Raw genomic sequence first — 20,366 nt, 5'->3', positions numbered from 1 at the left:
GATGGCAAGTAAAAATTCGTCAGGATACACCCTGAGATATTAAGTTTCCTAAGCTGCCGTAAGAAGATCAATCTCTGCTGGGTTTTCCTAGTGATGTGTAACATACTTTTCTTTGTTCAATGTATTGGTAATGGTAGTCCCCAGGAATTTGAATGATTTGACCACAGAAACACATTGACCATTAATTTCCAAGAGGTTAGGTGGGGAGTGGGGAGTTGTTGGCAGAAGTCAATCCCCAATTCCATTGTCGTGATAGCAAGACAGTCTACCTCCTTGATAGCAAGTCACTTCATTTTTTTTTTAAAGAGATGAGACCAATTACATTTGTGTCATCCATGAACTTTAAGATTTGAATAGATTTGTTTTGGAGGTACACTCATTTGTTGAAAGTGAGAGTAAGAAGGATGAAAGAAACAACCCTGTGGAGAGCCTGTGCTTATAGACATTGGATTGGACAAGTAGGAGCCCTGCCTTATGTACTGCTTCCTTCCTGTCAGGAAGTTCGTAATCCACTGACAGATGCTATAGGCTGTATCTTGCTGCAGAGCAACTCCTGAAAATAGTGTTGAAGGCAGAGCTAAAATCCACAAATGAGATCCTCACATAGGTGTTGGGTGTGTACGTTAAAATGTTGGCACAACATAGTGCGAACTATGTTCTAAGTACACTAGATCCTTGGCTTCTTCATTACTGATTGTGGTGTAGATGATATCCAACTCCAGCAACTCCCCAAACAAAAAGTGACATCATTCTAGATGAATCAGCCCATTTATTTCTTGCATCCTCATCCACCAACCTAAACATTCCTTCTTCCACAGGCATATTATTTAGAAAATGCTAATTTCCTTTCAGGATGCCCACCATGTCGACTTGCCAATCCTTGATTGCTAAGTACAGATCTTGGAGTCCCCGCTGCAACAGCACAGTTGGGAGTATCTTCTTCAGAAAGACCTGCAGCACTTCAGCGACACCACCTTGTGGCAATTAGAGATGGGCCTTGCCCCCAATGTCCAAACCCTGAAAATGATTAGGAGTATGTAACAAACTGTTTGGAAAGCCAAGAAGAAATGCTGTGTAATGTGGATTTTGAGTGAGTTTACAATGCAATTCACTAATTTTAAAAAGATTCAAAAATAAAATTGGTTGCTTCAATTTCTGTGCAGTTGTACCATTGTTTGAATCTACAATAAGTTTTCAATTTTTGCTCTGTTTTAATGCAGTAGAGAAACTCAACTCCAATGTGTATGACGCAAACAACAATGTGTATGATATTTTACTTCTTGTTGTGGTTAAGAATTGTCTAATTTTCTGAACTGCTAAAGATAACTTGCTGTGTATTTCAAGTTCAAAGTAAGTTTATTATCAAAGTACATATGTCACCATATATAATTCTGAGATTAATTTTCTTGTGGGTGTACTCAAAATACCTAGAATAGTAACCATAACAGAATCAATGAAGGACCACATCAACTTGGATGTTCAATCAGTGTGCAAATACAAAAAGAAAGAAATAATAATAATGAATAAATAAGCAATAAATACTGAGAACATAAGATGAAGAGTCCTTGAAGGGGAATCCATAGTTTGTGAGACCATTCCAAAGATGGAGTAAATGAAATTATCCCATTTGGTTCAAGAGCCTGATGGTTGCAGAGTAATAACTATTCCTGAACCTGGTGGCATGAGTCCTGAGGCTCTTCTACCTTCCTGCTGATGGCAGCAGTGAGAAGGAGGCATGTCCTGGGTGGTGAGCATTTCTGATGATGGATGCTGCTTTCCTGTGACAGCTTTTCATGTAGTTGTGCTCAGTGGTGGAGGGTGCTTTCCCCTTGATGGACTGGGCCATATCCACCGCTTTTTGTAGTATTCTCCAAACACTGACATAGGTTTTCTGGTTAGTGGTAGAGTTGCTCTTAATGACAAAAATCAGCTAGCAACACTTGAGGATCTTCTGATGTGGATTTCCTGTTTGTCAGCTCACTTATTGTCAAGAATTTGTGGATCTGTGGAATGTTATAACTGTGATGCCATCAAGCTGATTTGGAAAGAAATGAATGCCAGTTGTTATCACATTCTTCAGAATAAATAATAGGATATACAAGATAGATACTGAAAAATCAACAAAACTGGTGTTTTTTTTTAAAAAAAACTCTGGAACCTGAATGAACTGTTCTGACAGTTCTTTTCCACTTGGTGTTTCAAAGCTAGAAAAAGTTGTTTGGCAATTATTGTTTGGAGTATTTGTAAAGAATTGTGTATATGTAAAGGTGTGGCATAAAGGCAGTAACATCATGAAGGATCCCACCCAACCCTGCTCACGAATGGTTTGTCCCCCTCCCATCAGGGAGGAGGCTATGTAGCAATCATACCAGGTGCAAAAGCAGTTACTTTCCCCAAGCAGTAAGGCTGATCAACAACACCCACTACTAAATCACCCCTCTACAGCCCCAACCACTACTACTTTAACATTTCCTGTCAGTCACTATATGTGCAGACACTCCTGTGCCTTGCCTCACTTCATAGATGTGCAGTCCATTTATGAATAGATGCTATTTTTGTATGTATATTTATTGTGCTTTTAAAATCATTATTCTGTTCTTGTGTATTTTTTGTACTGCATTGGATCTGGAGTAACAATTATTTTGTTCTCCTTTGTCCTTTTTGTTGGGACACCTTGCTCTGGACCCAGCTTGCAGTTTCCTCCTCTACAATTTTAGCTCCCAATGATTTCTGGCTCTGAAATTAAAAAGAAAATCAAAGCTTTGCAAATATGTAGCAGGTCATTCAGCATTTTTGGAGAGAGGAAAAACAGCTAGCAGTTCAAATTAAGACTTCTGCTATTAAATTTTCATCACCTTCCAGTACATTCCAGCTTTGTCATTGCCATCTTCAAGCTCTGGAGTCTATAGTGTTCTGATGTGCATGCTACAGTTAGCTGGCACTTCTGAGATGCCTAGCTACCTACCAGTGTAGTCTAGCCCGTTGTTTTTCACCAGGCATCATTGTTGCTTTTTTATCCCTAAAGTTGAAACTCTGTTCAGTGCCTGAACACTGCAAAAGCACATACTTGGAGGGCTGGGAATCACTAACTGGTGTTATGGGTTTCCACATATCTGTCATTCAGTAATCCTGACTGTCAAGTTCTCATCTTTGCAACGTTGAGCACTGGCAGCCGTGTCTTTTATTTTCATCCTGAATTATGGGCATTACTGTATTGGTGTTTTTTTTTCAATTATAGTGGAATGCTTTTCACTTGCTATAATTTTCTTTTCTAACGAGACCATCGATGTTTCAGTTTTGTGACTGACATTGTTGGCCCAAGTTCTGGCTTCCTTGAGCTATTTCATGGGCTGAAATAAAAGCAGCCAGCCACTGATGTCTTTTTGTTAGTGTAAAGAATCATGGCACCTCTGAGTTAAGTGACAATAACAGCTGCAGACACTAGCACAGGATATCCTTGCAACCTCTTTCTTTCGTAGAGGGTGACAAATTATTCTGGGCAATATGATGCTTTAATCATTTTGATGTGAAAGTTACTGCAGCTGACTTAAACTGAGCCTGATACGTAGTTGTAACCCTCAGGTTCGGCTAGGTCGTATGGGGAAAACAGCCTCTGGCCCTGCCAAACCGAGAAATCAAGTTTGTGTGGATGCTGTGTAATGTACCACCCAGTTACAAACCCACAACGCAAAATATCAGACAGTACACCATATGCACTTAAATGATTCAACTTTATGAATCTTAATCTGAATATAGGGTTAGTAATGAAAATAAAAAGTTAAAAAAATTCAGGGGAAAGTCAAAAGTGCATGTTGGAGCTCATGAATTTGCCATTCTTCCACTGTCGATCTCCTTCCAGCATTGCCGACCTTCGGACCCTCAGATCCCAGTCCACTCCGTCCGATGGTCTACCAGCTCTCTCCACATGTCTTCCCTCTTCATCTCTCCACCACCAAAGACCGCGAAAAATCTCCTTCCAGATTCACAAGACAAAGCAACAATCTCCTGATTGGCTAACGTGCATACCACAGTCCAGCCATAACCCAAACATTGCTGCTACAGTGAAACCATTACCTCAGCAGTGAAACATTACAGAGAAGCCATTACATTAGCAGTGAATCCTTACAGCGCTTTACATACTATTGAACTTTTTGGATTTGATCAGCCTTCTAGATTTTGTATCTAATCGTACTTGGTGTATTTTCTAAACAAAGTTCCAAGTTAATTTATTTCAACAAACAAGATGCTGGAGAATCTCTGCGGGTCAGACAGCATCAATGGGCAGTCAACATTAAACACAATCAGGAAAGTTCGCCAATGCCTCCACTTTCTGAGGAGGTCGTAGAGAGCTGGACTTTGCACATCTATGCTCTTGTCATTTTACAGATGTGCAATAGAGAGCAGCCTACCATGCTGCGTCACCCCTTGGTATGGAAACTGCACTGCAGTGGACAGGAAGAGTAGTCAAAACTGCCTTCAGAGGCACCAGTCTACCCAGCATCAAGGACATAGTGTGTATACAGAAAGGTATGGGGCAAAGGCAGTCACACCATGAAGCATTCCAGCCACCTTGCTTATGTCTCATTGCCATCGAGGAGGCTACGTAGTATCTATACCAGGACAACCAGATACAAGCAGTAAGTCCGATCAACTCCTCCGCCTACAAACCCACTCTCCACAACCCCAATCGCCGCTACTTTATCATTTCCAGTCAGGCACTCTGTGTCTATTGTCACTTTATGGACATACGATCATTCTTATGTACATAGGCTATCTTGCATATTTATATTTATTGTGTGTTTTTAAAAAAAATGTTCTTTTTTTTTGTACTGCATCAGATCCAAAGTAACAATTATTTTGTTCTCCTTTACACTTGTGTACTGGAAATGACATAAAGCAGTCTGGAATGTTTCAGGCTGAGAGATGAGTGGAGCATGGAATCTAGTGAAGGAGGTGGGGGAAGGCAGATGGGAATAGCGGAGGAGGGTAACTAATAAGGGGTATCTGTGTGAAGGGGAGATGCGGTGGAAAAGGGGAAAGAAATTGTGTTATGAGGACTTGGGTAAGTTTAGGAAAAACTGGGCAGATCATGAGAGAGCGGTTTACTGAAAGTTTGGGAGTTCAGTGGTGATGCTGTTGGATTTCCCTCCATAGATGCTTCCTGACCTGTTGAGTTTTTCCAGCATCTTGTGTTGCTCCATATCCCAGAATCTGTCGTGTGCTGTCTCTACAAGTTAATTCATCTAGTTATCTATTTGAGTATGTTGAGTATCATAACCACACCCAGTCTTAGACATAGTTCTAATTGACATCTTTAAAATGTTATAACATTTTTGGCGCTTTCATTAAATGAAGAAGATATGCTCACTATTTTTATCCTAAATCCTGTCACCTGAAGCAACCTGTAGATTTCATACTTCTGCTGTGGTTTAGTTTTATTAAGCTTGTAAACATAAGGGATAAAATCTGGTGCAGTGTAACACACACAAAATGCTGGAGGAACTCAGTAGGCCAGGTAGCATCTATGGGGGGTGGGGGAAGAAAAGTACAGTCAATGTTTTGGACTGAAACATCGACTGTATTTTTTCCAAGGATGTCTAGCCTACTGAGTTCCTCCAGCATTTTCAACAATTAACTTGTTGCTTGCTTTTCCAGCAACTGCAAATTTTCTCTTGTTTGAAACCTGGTGCAGTGTATGCTCGAACTACCCACTGAAATCAACTCAGAAGTCAGACTGATCTACTTTTTTCTTTGGGTCTCGGCTTCAAACATGGTCTGTATTTTTTTTTCCATAATAAACTTCCCAGCTCTTTACTTCATCCATTCCCCTCCTAGTTTCACCTATCACCCTGTGTTTCTCTCTCCCCTCTCCCACCTTTTAAATCTACTCTTCATCTTTTTTCCTCCAGTCCTGCCGAAGGATCCCGACCTGAAGTGACGACTGTACTTTTTTTTTCCATAAGATGCTGCCTGGCCTGCTGAGTTCCTCCAGCATTTTGTGTGTGTCGATCACTTTGCAGCTCTATTTCATATTGGTTTATCGGCATAAAATAAGTATGTTTAAATTTTGCAGTATGTTCCCTCCAGAGATAAAACAAACTGAACTGTTAACTAAGCAAAAAATGTCTCCCATAATTTATCTTTTACCATGGCCCCAACAAAAAAAACTAGTTCTCTCCTACTCACTCAGCACTTCCGTGGGTATAAACTGATCATCCTTGTTGGAGAATTCTTTCCCTGTGCATTAGCAGGAAGTAGGTCTCTATATATCATTCTTTTATTATTTTTGTTCTCTATTTATTTTAAATATGCTGTACTTCATGTATATGCCACTATTCTAAACTATGCATATAGAATATAGATGACAGTAATCAATTACTTGTGTATTGATGTTTCTGAAATAGAGCTGAGAGGCACAGGTCAGCTTATAGATGCAAGAGAACAAAACAAGTGCAATTTTTAATGAGTCCAGAGTCTGAAATATGTTCTTTCAACTTGATATTCTGCAACTTTTCAAGTTATAGGATCCCGTTAGACCAATGAGCACCTTCAGTATCTAGTTTGCATGTGTGTGGCTTTCTATGTCAAAATTCTCAGTACAAAGCTCTGGTTCATCTTTTCAAAGCTATGAGTTATGTACAAGAAATGTGTAAATATACTTTGGCTAAAAATCCAAACATTCTTTTCAGTTTGTGTGTTAATTATTGCTTGATTATGATCAATTTTGCATTTATAACAGCTACACTTAGATACTATCTCTCCTGGCTCACTCACCCCCACCTCTGACTACTTTGTTTTGAATATGTGCTGAAGTAACTATCTAGTAATATCTGTGATACAGGTCTGACCACAGCTTCTCACGTTTACATTGTAGGCTGAGTCATACGTCTGGCTTAGGCATAATTACACTGACTTTTGACATGGAGTTTCATTTGAGCAACTGTATTTCAACATCCTTGTATCTGCAGCAGAAAACAACTTTATTGTCGAGGCTGAGAGTATTGGATTCCCACTGGGTGCCATTATGTAGGGCTACCAATCTTGCAGGTGATGAAGGTTGTCTCTCATATGAGTTAGTGAGCTGTGGTGCTCATCATTGACTCAGTCCCAAGTGACATACGGTTTGAAAAGAATGTGTCATTGAACTGTATGTCTCTGCTCCCACAGCCTAGCCTTTGGAACAATGCTATATTCTTATTTTTTAATTGGCAAGCAGAGGGCCATTGTATTTAGCACTGAAACAGAGTTTCCTTAATTTTATTTAATTTCTTCAAAGGGCTTACTTAAAAGATCGCAAATTTAAATACTTTGTGGTATTAACTCTTTTTAAGGCAGTTACTGTAATAATCTGGTGGCTTTCAGCGTACTCACAGTCAAGTGACAACCAGATGAATGCTGACAACTACATCTTGGTGAAGTAAACAGTGGTGGATAGAGCCAGATTATCTATTTTGAGAAAAATCATAATTGTGACATATTTGGTCGTCTTGGTTAACCGGAATTGTGGTTAGGGACTGTTTGGACTGCACAAATATGATATCTATGCCTGTATTTGTGGCTTGTAATTATTTCCTACTTCCATGGTATATTATCCCCTTTGTTTTTTTGTAAAAAAAAATTCAGATGTACATAGATGAGTTAGAGATCATTTAAATTTAACTTGTTTTTGTGTTTTTGTTTTAGTTTTACGATGGCAACTGGAAAAATCATTCTTCCGGTATTGATGACACTGGCCTTTCCAAGTGCTTGGTGTAAAGGTAAGTTATTGTAATTGCAATAAATGCATGAAGCATCTTGAGGTGGCTTACTGTGATACTGTTGATAGGCTAAATGTTTTTCCTCCAGTCTAATCTATTGCATTCGGTGTTTACAATATTTCGCCTTCACAGTATTGGGGAAACCAAATATAGACTGGGTGATCACCTTGTTGACACCTGAATTCAGCTCACAGGAATATCCTGTTGCCTGCCACTTTAATTCTCCATTTCCCCTTTTGGTCTCATCTATCCACCTGTGGCATTTTTTTTTGCTGTTCAGCAATGCCCAATATGAACTTCAGGAATAGCATCTCACCTTGCTTCCAGTCTTCAAGAATCTATTAAATTCTATAATTCAGAGCAAAAGTGTGGTGGGCAAGAATGCTTGCCAGCAGGAAGACTTTGGAGGAACACAAGTTTCTTGGAGGTTTGTAAGGCTGGAGGATTTTTTTTTGGGGGGAGAGGAGAGGCAAGGCCGTGGGGAATTTTAAAAATGCTTGGCAAATTTTGAATCAGAAAGTTGCTTAATTAGAATGATCAGAGTTAGCAAGTTCAACAATGAAAAATGAATGGTACTGGGTGTGAATTTTGAAAAGAAAAGAATCTTTGACTGAATTTAGAAGATAGAATATAGCAATCAGTTAGAACTGTGTCTTGAATACTGGTGTCTAAAAAGAAATAAAGGCATGGATATGGGTTTTGACAGTGCAAGTGTCAAATCATTTGTGATGAATAAGGTGGGGTGTTTATGGGTTAATAAGCAAAAGTATCTTTAGTTAAAGGTGCAAGGACTTCATGGGAGACCCCTAACATCTCCTCTGTACCTACTTCTAAGCACCTTAAAACTGTGCCCTCTCATGTTAACCATTTTAGTCCTGGGAGAAGGCCTCTGACTATCCACACGATCAATGCCTCTCATCAGCTTGTACATCTGTATCAAGTCACCTCTCATTTCCTGTTGCTCCAAGGAGAAAAGGCCAAGTTCACTCAACCTATTCTCATAAGGCATGCCCCCCAATCCAGGCAACATCCTTGTAAATCTTCTCTGCACCCCTTCTATAGTTTCCACATCCTTCCTGTAGTGAGATGACTGAGCACAGTACTCCAACTGGGGTCTGACCAGGGTCCTATATAGCAGTAACATTACCTCTCAGCTCTTGAACTCAATCCCATGGTTGATGAAGGCCAATACACCGTATGTCTTCTTAACCAAAGAGTCAACCTGCGCAGAAGCTTTGAGTGTCCTATGGACTCGGACCCCAAGATCGCTCTGATCCTCCACACTGCTGAGTCTTACCATTAATACTATATTCTGCCATCATATTTGACCTACCAAAATGAACCACTTCACACTTATCTGGGTTGAACTCCATCTGCCACTTTTTCAGCTCAGTTTTGCATCCTATCAATGTCCCACTGTAACCTCTGACAGCCCTCCACGCTATCCACAACACCCCCAACCTTTGTGTCATCAGCAAATTTACTAACCCATCCTTCCACTTCCTCATCCAGGTCATTTATAAAAATCACGAAGAGAAAGGGTCCCAGAACAGATCCCTGAGGCATACCACTGGTCACCGACCTCCATGCAGGATATGACCTATCTACAACCACTCTTTGCCTTCTGTGGGCAAGCCAGTTCTGAATCCAGAAAGCAAGATCCCATGCCTCCTTACTTTCTCAGTAAGCCTTGCATGGGATACCTTATCAAGCGCTTTGCTGAAATCCATAGACGCTAGATTTACTGCTCTACCTTCACCAGTATGTTTAGTCACATCCTCAAAAAATTCAATCAGGCTTGTAATCATGACCTGCCTTTGACAAAGCCATGTTGACTATACCTAATCATATTATGCCTCTCCAAATGTTCACAAATCCTGCCTCTCAGGATCTTCTCCATCAACTTACCAACCACTGAAGTCAGACTCACTGGTCTATCTCTACTCCCTTTGTTGAATAAGGGAACATCATCTGCAATCCTCCAATCCACCAGAACCTCTCCCATCCCCATTGGTGATGCAAAGATAATTGCCAGAGACTCAACAATCTCCTCCCTCGCCTCCCACAGTAGCTTGGGGTATATCTCGTACGGTCCTGGTGACTTATCCAACTTGATGCTTTCCAAAAGCTCCAGCGTATCCTCTTTCTTAATGTCTATATGTTCAGCCTTTTCAGTCCACTTTAAATCATCCCTACAATCGCCAATGTCCTTTTCCATAGTGAATACTGAAGCAAAGTATTCATTAAGTACCTCTGCTACTTCCTGTTCCATACACACTTTTCCACTGTCACACTTGATTGGTCCTATTCTCTGAAGTCTTATCCTCTTGCTCTTCACGTACTTGTAGAATGCCTTGGGGTTTTTGCCAAGGCCTTCTCATGGCACCTTCTGGCTCACCTAATTTCATTCTTCAGCTCCTTCTTGCTAGTCTTAAAATTTTCCAGATCTCTATCATTACCTAGTTTTTTGAGCCTTTTGTAAGCTTTTCTTCTTGACTAGATTTTTAACTGCCTTGGTACACCACGGTTCCTGTACCCTACCATCCTTTCCCTGTCTCATTGGAACATACCCATGCAGAATGCCATGCAAATATCCCCTGAATATTTGCTACATTTCTGTTGTACATTTCTCTGAGGACATCTGCTCCCAATTTATGCTTCCAAGTTCCTGCCTGATGACTTCATCTTTCCTCTTACTCCAATTAAACACTTCCCTAACTTGTCTGTTCCTATCCCTCTCCAATGCTATGGTGAAGGAGATAGAATTGTGATCACTGTCTCCAACATGCTCTCCCACTGAGAGACCCAACACCTGACCAGGTTCATTTCCCAATACCAGATCAAGTACAGCCTTTCCTCTTGTAGGCTTTTCTACATAGGTGTGTTCAGGAAGGTTTCTTGACACAATAACAAATTCCACCCCATCTAAAGCCCTTGCTGTAGGGAGATGCCAATCAATATTGGGGAAATTAAAATCTCCCATCACAGCAACCCTGCTATTATTGCACCGTTCCAGAATCTGTCTCCCTATCTGCTCCTTGATGTCCCTGTTACTATTGGGTGGTCTATATTTAAAAAAAATACCAGTAGAGTTATTGACCCGTTCCTATTTCTAACTTCCACCCACAGAGACTCAATAGACAATCCTTCCATGACTTCCTCCTTTTCTGCAGCCGTGGCACTATCTCTGATCAGCAGTGCCATGACCCCACCTCTTTTGCCTCCCTCCCTGTCCTTTCTGAAACACCTAAAGCCCGGTACTTGAAGTAACCATTCCGGCCCCCGAGCCATCCACGTCTCTGTAATGGCTACAACATCATAGCTCCAAGTACTGATCCACGCTCTAAGCTCATCCGCTTTGTTTTGATACTCCTTGCATTAAAATAGACACATCTGAAACCATCAGTATAAGCGTATCCCTTCTCTATCACCTGCCTATCGTCCCTCTCACACTGCCTACAAGCCTCCTCTATTTGTGAGCCAACCGCTCCTTCCTCCGTCTCTTTAGTTCAGTTCCCACCCCCCAGCAATTCTAGTTTAAACTCTCCAGTAGCCTTAGCAAACCTTCCTGCCATGATATTGATCCTTTTCTGATTCAAGTGCAACACATCCTTATTGTACAGGTCACGCCTGCCCCAAAAATGGTCCCAATGATCCAGAAATCTGATTCCCTGCCCTTGCTCTAATCCCTCAGACGCACATTTATACCCCACCTCACTCTGTTCCTATACTCACTATTGCGTTGCACAGGCAGTAATCCTGAGATTACTACCCTTATGGTCCTGCAGCTTAGCTTCTTTCCTAACTCCCTGTGGACTGTTTTCAGGACCTCCTCTCTTTTCTTACCTATGACATTGGTACCAATATGTACCACAGCCTCTGGCTGTTCACCTTCCCACTTCAGGATATCGTGGATGCGATCAGAAATATCCCGGACCATGGCACCTGGGAGGCAAACTACCATCTGTGTTTCTTTCCTGTGTCCACAGAATCGCCTGTCTGATACCCTAACTATAGAGTCCCCTATCACTGCTGCCATCCTCTTTCTTTCCCTACCCTTCTGAGCCTCAGGGCCAGAGGTGCCAGAGGTGCGACCACTGTTGCTTCCCCCAGGTAGGCTGCCCCCCCCCCCAAAGCAGTACTCAAACTGGAGTACTTATTGTTAAGGGGGACAGCCACAGAGGTACTCTCTAGTATCTGATTCTTACGCATTCCTCTTCTGACTGTTAGCCACTTAACTGTCTCCCGAGGCCCCAGTATGACTACTTGCCTATAGCTCCTCTCTATCATTCCCTCACTTTCCCTGACCATATGAAGGTCATCGAGCTGCATCTCCATTCAAAACCATTCCCTAAGGAGCTGCAGCTTGACAACCTGGCGCAGATGTGGCCGTCCGGTAGGCTGGGAGTCTCCCAGACATCCCACATCCGACACCCAGTACAGAACACCGGCATACATCACAGACATACTTCCTGTTTCTATTCTTCACAAATAACTTGCCTTGCCTTGCCTTGACCCATTATCACCGAAGCCCCGTTGAGCCAAAGCCCTTCTACTCTGACTTCCTCTCCTCTCGTGCCCACTCTATAATGCTGTCTTCTTTTTAAATTCTTCCCGCCAGTCTAACTCGCTGACATCCACGTGCCTCCGCTGTCGTGCCTTGATCGAACTGTGGAAGGAAAAATGTTAATCCATAGATTTTTTTTTAGAATATAGCTTGGTTACCTTTTAAATTTTTTCCACTGTTGTCGACAATTTAAAATCTTTGTTTGCAGCAGCTTCATAGAACTCTGTCTCAAGTCCATTATTCAGGAGGGTGAACATTGTAAAATTTAGAAGTGGAAATCTTGAATTTGTATTAATCTAGTGTATTCATTCTGAGCATTCTAACGCAGGTTATACCCAATGAATTATTTTTTAAAGTGTTGCTAGTACGTTAAGTGTGAAACACAGCAAGTTACCACCCTGAACCTAATGACCAAATAATTTGTTTCTGTAACACAGCAAACCTCTGATAATGTGGCATGCATGGGACTTTGGTAGACTGGTAGATTTTCCGAATTATTGGATTTTAAAAAAAAATGTTATTTCAATCTTTTAATTTACCTTTCTTGTAGATCAGGTGAGAGGAAAGGAATGGGGGCCCACTGAGTGTGAAAGGAATGTGGGAACAGCGTTACACTAAGTGGAAATGAATTTTACAATCCTATGGGTGAGCTTGATGCTAGAGCAGGACTTTTGAATGGTTGGATGGTGATTATCAGTTTTACATTATTTATTTGAGGGATAAATGTTGGCCAAGGATAACTCTCCTGTCCTTCAAATTACCACACAGGTATCTTTCAAGCACCTGAGAGGAAGCAGGTGCTAATTTAAGCACATCTTTCCCTCCCCCCTCCCCCTCTCTGCATTCTGCAGGGATCACTCCCTATGCAACTCCCTTGTCCATTCGTCCCCCCCATCCCTCCCCACTGATCTCCCTTCTGGCACTTATCCTTGTAAGTGGAACAAGTGCTACACATGCCCTTACACTTCCTCCCTTACCACCATTCAGGGCCCCAAACAGTCCTTCCAGGTGAGGCAACGCTTCACCTGTGAGTCGACTGGGGTGATATACTGCGTCTGGTGCTCCCGATGTGGCCTTTTATATATTGGTGAGACCCGACGCAGACTGGGAGACTGCTTTGCTGAACATCTACGCTTTGTCCGCCAGAGAAAGCAGGATCTCCCAGTGGCCACACATTTTAATTCCACATCCCATTCCCATCCTGATATGTCTATCCACGGCCTCCTCTACTGTAAAGATGAAGTCACACTCAGGTTGGAGGAACAACACATTATATTCTGTCTGGGTAGCCTCCAGCCTGATGGCATGAACATTGACATCTCTAACTTCCACTAATGCCCCACCTCCCCCTCGTACCCCATCTGTTACTTATTTTTATACACACGTTCTTTCTCTCACTCCCCTTTTTCTCCCTCTGTCCCTCTGAATATACCCCTTGCCCATCCTCTGGGTCCCCCCCCCCCTGTCTTTCTTCCCGGACCTCCTGTCCCATGATCCTCTCGTATCCCTTTTGCCTATCACCTGTCCAGCTCTTGGCTCCATCCTTTCCCCCTCCTGTCTTCTCCTATCATTTTGGATCTCCCCCTCCCCCTCCCACTTTCAAATCCCTTACTCACTCTTCCTTCAGTTAGTCCTGACGAAGGGTCTCGGCCTGAAACGTCGACTGCACCTCTTCCTAGAGATGCTGCCTGGCCTGCTGCATTCACCAGCAACTTTTATGTGTGTTGCTAATTTAAATATTTCTTTCCCTAATGCCACTCTGCAGAACCTGACAAAATTTTTTGTTTTCAAAGCTCTGGATGTGCAGCTTGAATAACTATCTATCATCTTGTAGGTAATGTGTATGTTGCTACAGCACTCCCAGATAAATAGAATTGTACAAATGCAATGGGATGGGCATTGAGCTTGGGACAAAGGCAGTGTATCGGTCAGACTGAAGAAAGCTTTATTTCAGCTACAATATATCTGACTTCCGGCTGTTAAACACTGAAACTAGTTAGCTGATCTTCTGTTTCACTCTTAAACAAAGTTGCAGCATGAAAAGTTGGTCAAAAGGATGGCATGGTACTATAGTGGTTGGCACAATGCTTTATGGTATAGGCATCCGGGGTTCAATTCCTGCTTCTACCTGTAAGGAGTTTGTACGTTCACCCCGTGACCACATCGGTTTCCACCCACAGTCTAAAGACCTACAAGTTAGTAGGTTAATTGGTCATTGTAAATTGTCCCATGGTTAAATCAGGGGATTGCTGGGTGGCCCAGCTCGAAGAGCCAGAAGGGCCTTTTCCAAACTGTATCTCAATAAATAAAATAAAATTAAAATCCATTAAGAATGAGTCATTTTTTTGAATTCATTTAAAGGTGTTAAAACATACCTTGATAGATAGTTAATGATATCTAGAAGTGGGTTAATGTGCTAATTCTGTTATTTTCACCCAAAATGTAAAGCCTACTAGCACTTAATTTTTTATAATGTGGTTCTTTGGCATTCTAGTGAAACAAGCAAACACCGAGTGGGGAAAATTTACTTTCCATAAATCTTGCATTTCTATTCTTGGATTACAGTAACTGTAAATTCTGCTGCAGTCTTACTTGACCACAGGTTTGAAATCTGCTGTTAGCTCAACTTGTCAACTTTTATTTTGTAGATAAGAAGTCGAAGCTGAAGACCAGTCACTATAAATGTGTGTGTGAAGGGATGTCCTGCGGAGGAGAAGACCAGTGCGTTGGACAACAGTGCTTTGCTTCACTGAGCATAAATGATGGGTACCCTGTTTATCAAAAAGGTTGCTTCGAAGTCTATGAGCAGAGTAAGCTGACGTGCAAAACTCCACCATCAGCAGATCAAACAGTTGTGTGTTGCCAGGGCTATTTGTGTAATATGAACATCACAGCTCAACTGCCATCAAAAGGTAAAACATTATATGGAACCTTGCTGCATATTCAAAAAACTTAGTTCCTACTTGTCGTCATTTACTTGTGTTCCAATGCGCCAATTCCTAATCTGCACTCAGCTGTGCCAGGGATGTATATCTGCAAGGTATAGTTGCAGCTCAAATGCATTGTCTTAAATTAACTGGCCTTAAAAGATGTACTTCTGTGCTATTTGCAGACTATGCCAAGTTAAGATGATTTATTATTTCTCCAAGTTTCAACAGCTTACATTAGCAAAACGTGGAATACCGTTATTTTTTTAAATTGCATATTATGTTCATATATATCCATGTTTGCTATCCTTTGGACTAATGTTCAATTCGGCCAATCCTGCTCTGTGACTCTAGTCTTGTCTGCCTTATTTTGTTTTTAAGCTATAATTATATTAATTAAACCCTATTTACATCCAAAAATGGCGGTAATATTATTTTGTATTATGATGCTTAGCAGAGTAGCTGGAAATTAAAAGTTTTAAGTGAGAGCAGAATGTTCTTCACTCTATTCTTTTTATCAGTTTGTCTTGTATAGACAACCACTATAGGTTCTGTTAGATATGGTTAGAGTTAAACTTCATCCATTGTCTGGCTGTTGGTCACTACTGCAGAGGAATGATGCTCAGAGAAGTTATTCCTATTAGTTCTGTGGATCATTTTCTGTTTCCATATTTGTGTCTGTGCTATGGTAGTGAGCAAATGCCTAGGCTGACACAGTACTGTAACAGTTAGTGCAACACTGTATAATGCCAGTTATCACCATTCTGGATACAATTGCAGCCACTGCTTGTAAGGAGTTTGTATGTTCTTCTCGTGACCTTGTGGCTTTTCTCCGGGTGCTCTGGTTACTTCCCACATACCAAAGAAGCACGGTGAGGGTTAGTGAGCTGTGGGCAAGCTGTGTTGGCAGCAGAGTGTGGTGACTCTTGCAGGCTGCTCCGCACAGCCCTCTCTGATCGTGTTTGACGCTGTTATGTACCCTGTAACTGGGTTGCCAAATCAGCAGAAATGGACCACTCAGTTGGAGTCTGGATTACTGGAACTAAGAAAGCTTTATTAAAGAAATAGGCAACACAGTACTCTAATCAAAAGGATATAGATGCAACAGTTTAGCAATGATAAAACACATATGTACACAGAACTAGGATAATAGGATCAATCAAGCTCTATCGCAGTCTAGGGGTAAATGATCAGTTTCAAGTTACGCAAAGTTCAGTTCAATTTAGTTCAGTTCAGTTCGCAGTAATCGCTGTTGTGCCGTTGGGTGGGGAGGAGAGAGAGAGAGAACGAATGAATATGCAAATCGGATTCCAAACAGACCTTCGATATTCCTTGCAGTTAGCTTTTGGGCGAGCCCTTTGTAATGACTTCTGAGGTCACCGACTGTGACCCCTCCATTCCAGATACGATCGTTCTTCTGCGGTGAACCCGGCACTCAGGCGAGGGCGGACACACACACCAGGTTCCTGCCCGACCGTATCTTTCCACCCTGTGCGTCTATGGCTGGTCCCGCGGTCAGACCTCCAAAAACTCCCACCAACTTGTGGGGGGGAGCACACCGTTTCCAGAGTCTCGTTACTTCGTGGTGTCATGTGTCTGTTGCCTTAGCGAACCTGTCCCTTTTTATCACCCTGCTGGGGTATCGCCTGTCCATCAGACTTCAAACAGTTCAGGGTTCAAAGCCACCGGTCTCTGACAATACTCGGAACCGTGTCTCCTTTCGGTAATCTCTCTCGTCTCTCTCTTATTAGCACCTTGCATGTTCCCCCATTGTCCTCTTATCAGCATCAATCTTCTGATAACTGGTTCTTTTGTCACATCCCTACCCTTCAAAGGATTTTTACCGGGGTAAAAATAATAGGCAGGAATACATTCTTAGATACACACAAATATACATGTTCATCAGCTATTTGGCTAATACGGAGAATTTTAAGTTGTCAACACCTGACAGACAGTTAGCAATCACATTTTCCGTTCCTTTTATATGTGTTATTGTAATAATCCTCTAAGACCAGACTCCAACTTAGGAAACTTCATAGTGGCCGAAAACACTAATGATTTGTGATCAGTGTAACTTCTCAGTGGATTTCGCCCCGGACACAGATAACAAGGGTTGTCCCATACCAACTTAGCATTCTTTGGCAAGGGCTTAGTAAGAGGGTGGGTACTATCCGCAAAGTTGTTTTTTTTTCTCTCTGCAAAACTTCCGATAGTACCCCACCATCTCCAAGAACCTTCTCAGGGCTCTCTTGTCTTTCGGGGTGGGGACTTCAGAGATAGCCCACACCTTAGCTTGTATCGGAGCCAGCTGCCCCTGTCCTACCACAAATCCCAGATAAGTGACCTTCGCGTGGCCGAACTCACTTTTTGCGAGGTTCACTGTCAGGCTGGCTTCAAACAGCCATGTAAACAGCTCCTCTACCGCCATAATGTGCTCCTCCCACGTGTCACTCCAGACCACTATATCGCCAATATACACTTCTGTGCTCTTTAGCCCGTTTGTCACTGAATTAATCATTCTATAGGGTATTGCTCACTAGGCTGGTCTGAGGTGACCACAACATTATGCACCGTACCTCTGCATCGCCTCGGGACATACATCTGCGTGCCGGTTAATTAGCTTTATCAATGGCCCCCTTTGTTCGGGGGTTAAGGGAGAGAACTCATCAGCAAAGTCGGTCAACACAATAGAGTTCTCCCATCTGGTCAGCACTACACATCTTTTCAAAATGGGTTTTCCCCTTATCAGGTGGCACCCTAGCCTCATTAATTTTCATGATATCACCAGCTAGATCTGTTTTCTGATTGTGGTGGACTTTTAACATGTTAATAGCCTCTAACGATGTTAACTCACGTCTGCAATAGTCAATAACATCCTTCCTCCTGTGCAGCCAGTAAGACTCTTTCATGATTCCGCCGACTGTTTCCCTCGCCCCAAAATGTCCACCGTGGGGTATCTTGTGGGCCAGGTTAAGAATCTCATCCCCATAAATTTGTGGTACCATCTCCCATTCCTCATCTGTGGGCACGGTACTTGGTCTCCCTTTCTTCCTCAGCACTCCCTCCTCCACACAATAGCCTACTGGCTCCCTTTTTAATTCTGCTTCAGAGAGAGCTGCCTCTGCCGAAACCATCAGCTCCTCGTCTCGCTCAGAGTCCTTCCTGGCTAATGCTAAGTCTGCCTCAACTCCCTCACTTTCTCCTGTTTCACTACGCTCCTTCTTTTCACTTTCTACCTCCCCCTGGTATAAGGCTGGTAGAAACGTCTCAGCTAAATTTACTTCGGCAGCCTTTCTGGACATACGCTGAGTCACTGCGCAACCGGGATGAACCTGTGAGTCCATGGGCGGGCCCTCAATGCTGGCAGGCTGATCTGTCAGTTTTACTGCTGAATACACTTCCCCGCCGGTGAGGTCATTACCGAGCAAGATCTCCATGCCTTTCATCGGTAGTTCGAGCCTCACCCCTATCCTGACCGGTCCAGAGACCAAGTCACTTTGTAGGTGTATCTGGTGCAAAGGCACTGCTTCAGTCCCTTGCCAATGCCTTTGACCCTGACCTCCCCAGTCTGGGCCTCTGAACTAAACTCTAACACACTCTTTAATATTAATGACTGACACGCTCCAGTGTCTCTCCAGATCCGTACTGGAACTGGGTTTAACCCCTCCTTCACCGACACCAATCTGGCCGAGATAAACCTCTCGCGCCCTTCCTGAACTTCATCAGACCTCTCCTTCCCCAGTGGTTTGTTTACCAACTCAATACAGCCAGTCGGAACCGCCGTTTTGCCTTTTCCCGTCTCCTTCTTTGGGGCAAAGCATCTGGACACAAAGTGACCGGCTTTCCCACAATTATAGCGTACGACCCCAGGAGACTTCCTACCAGACTGCTCCCAGTCTACCTTATCCTTTTCACTAGTCCCCAGCTTACTTTCTGACTTTTCTGGCGGACTCTCCCCGCCGTCCCGACTACCCTTCTGGTAGCCTTTACTCGGGGCAAACTTCATTTTATGTGTCAACGCATACTCATCCGCTAACTTAGCAGTTGCGGCTTAAGTGTCTGCCTCTCTCTCATCTAGGTAGGGTCTCATACCATCAGGGGCACAACCTTAATCAGGATCAGCTGTAGCAGTCTGTCATAATCCCCCATCTACCCCCTTCGAGGCGCACCAACGCTCACAATATGTCTGCATCTCACGGGCAAACTCTAAATACGTGTGGTCCCACTGCTTACTCGCATTTCGGAACCTCTGCCGGTATGCCTCCGGGACCAACTCATAAATCCTGAGGATGGCCTCTTTCACCACCTCATACCTCTGGGCATCTTCCGCGGACAAAGCCGAGTAAGCTTGTTGGGCTTTTCCTTTAAGTACGCTCTGAAGCAAAACAGCCCACTTATCCCTCGGCCAGTCCTGACTTGCAGCAACTTTTTCGAAATGGAGAAAGTACCGATCCACATCGGTATCGTCAAATGGGGGAACCAGCCTAACCTCCTGGGTCGCCCTGAACCCTCCACCTTGGTTCGGCATGGGCCCCTGCTCTGCCCTTATCTTTAACCTCTCCAGCTCGAATTCCCTTTCCCTCTGTTTCTCTTCTCGCTCCAACTGCCTCTCTTCTCGCTCCAACTCCCTTTCTTTCTCTTCTCGCTCCCATTGCCTCCCTCTTTCTTGCCGTTCTAACTGCTTCTCTTCGTGTTCTAGCTGTCTTACCCGGAACTCGTGCTCGAGTCTCAGTTTTTCAAGCTGCACCTGTACTGCGTCTCCACCGGTGTTCCAATAGATATCACCTCCAGCTCCCCTTGGGGAAACACACCTTTAGATACATAGTGCTCTACGATAGCTCTGTGTATCTCCTCTCTCCTCATTGTCGACTTCCCCTTAACAAGATTCAACCGTTTGGCCACAGCTGCCAATTCCACTTTCCTGACATCCTCTAATGCCTCCAAGGTCGGCGCCTTTAGAAATTCCTCAATCTCCATTTCTGCTGTTTGCCTTTTCCTTCTTTCGGGAATTTTAACCCAATCAATTTACCCCGTCCCAAATTTAGCGTTCAAAATCCCGGACGAGCCCCCACTTATGTTATGTACCCTGTAACTGGGTTGCTAAACCAGCAGAAA

At 43.0% G+C, this 20,366-nt stretch overlaps 1 protein-coding gene across 7 annotated transcripts in view; it reads left to right on the top strand.

The window, feature by feature from the left end:
• The window catches only part of LOC140199612 (activin receptor type-1-like), a 148,255-nt gene that overhangs the window by 59,631 nt on the left and 68,258 nt on the right, over positions 1-20,366 (top strand). For all 7 annotated transcript variants that reach the window (XR_011886452.1, XM_072261970.1, XM_072261973.1 and 4 more), the window contains 2 exons: positions 7,684-7,757; positions 14,973-15,236. Coding sequence is in view for 6 of the 7 variants with exons in the window: in XM_072261970.1 (XP_072118071.1) it covers positions 7,691-7,757; positions 14,973-15,236 (331 nt within the window). In the remaining variant the exon portion in view is untranslated. The remainder of the gene's footprint in view (positions 1-7,683; positions 7,758-14,972; positions 15,237-20,366) is intronic.

This window comes from Mobula birostris, chromosome 6 (genome assembly GCF_030028105.1).
Source record: "Mobula birostris isolate sMobBir1 chromosome 6, sMobBir1.hap1, whole genome shotgun sequence".
In the NCBI taxonomy this organism is placed as follows: domain Eukaryota; kingdom Metazoa; phylum Chordata; class Chondrichthyes; order Myliobatiformes; family Myliobatidae; genus Mobula; species Mobula birostris.
The sequence above is the reverse complement of the archived record's forward strand: the minus strand, read 5'-3'. Positions and strand labels throughout refer to the sequence as shown.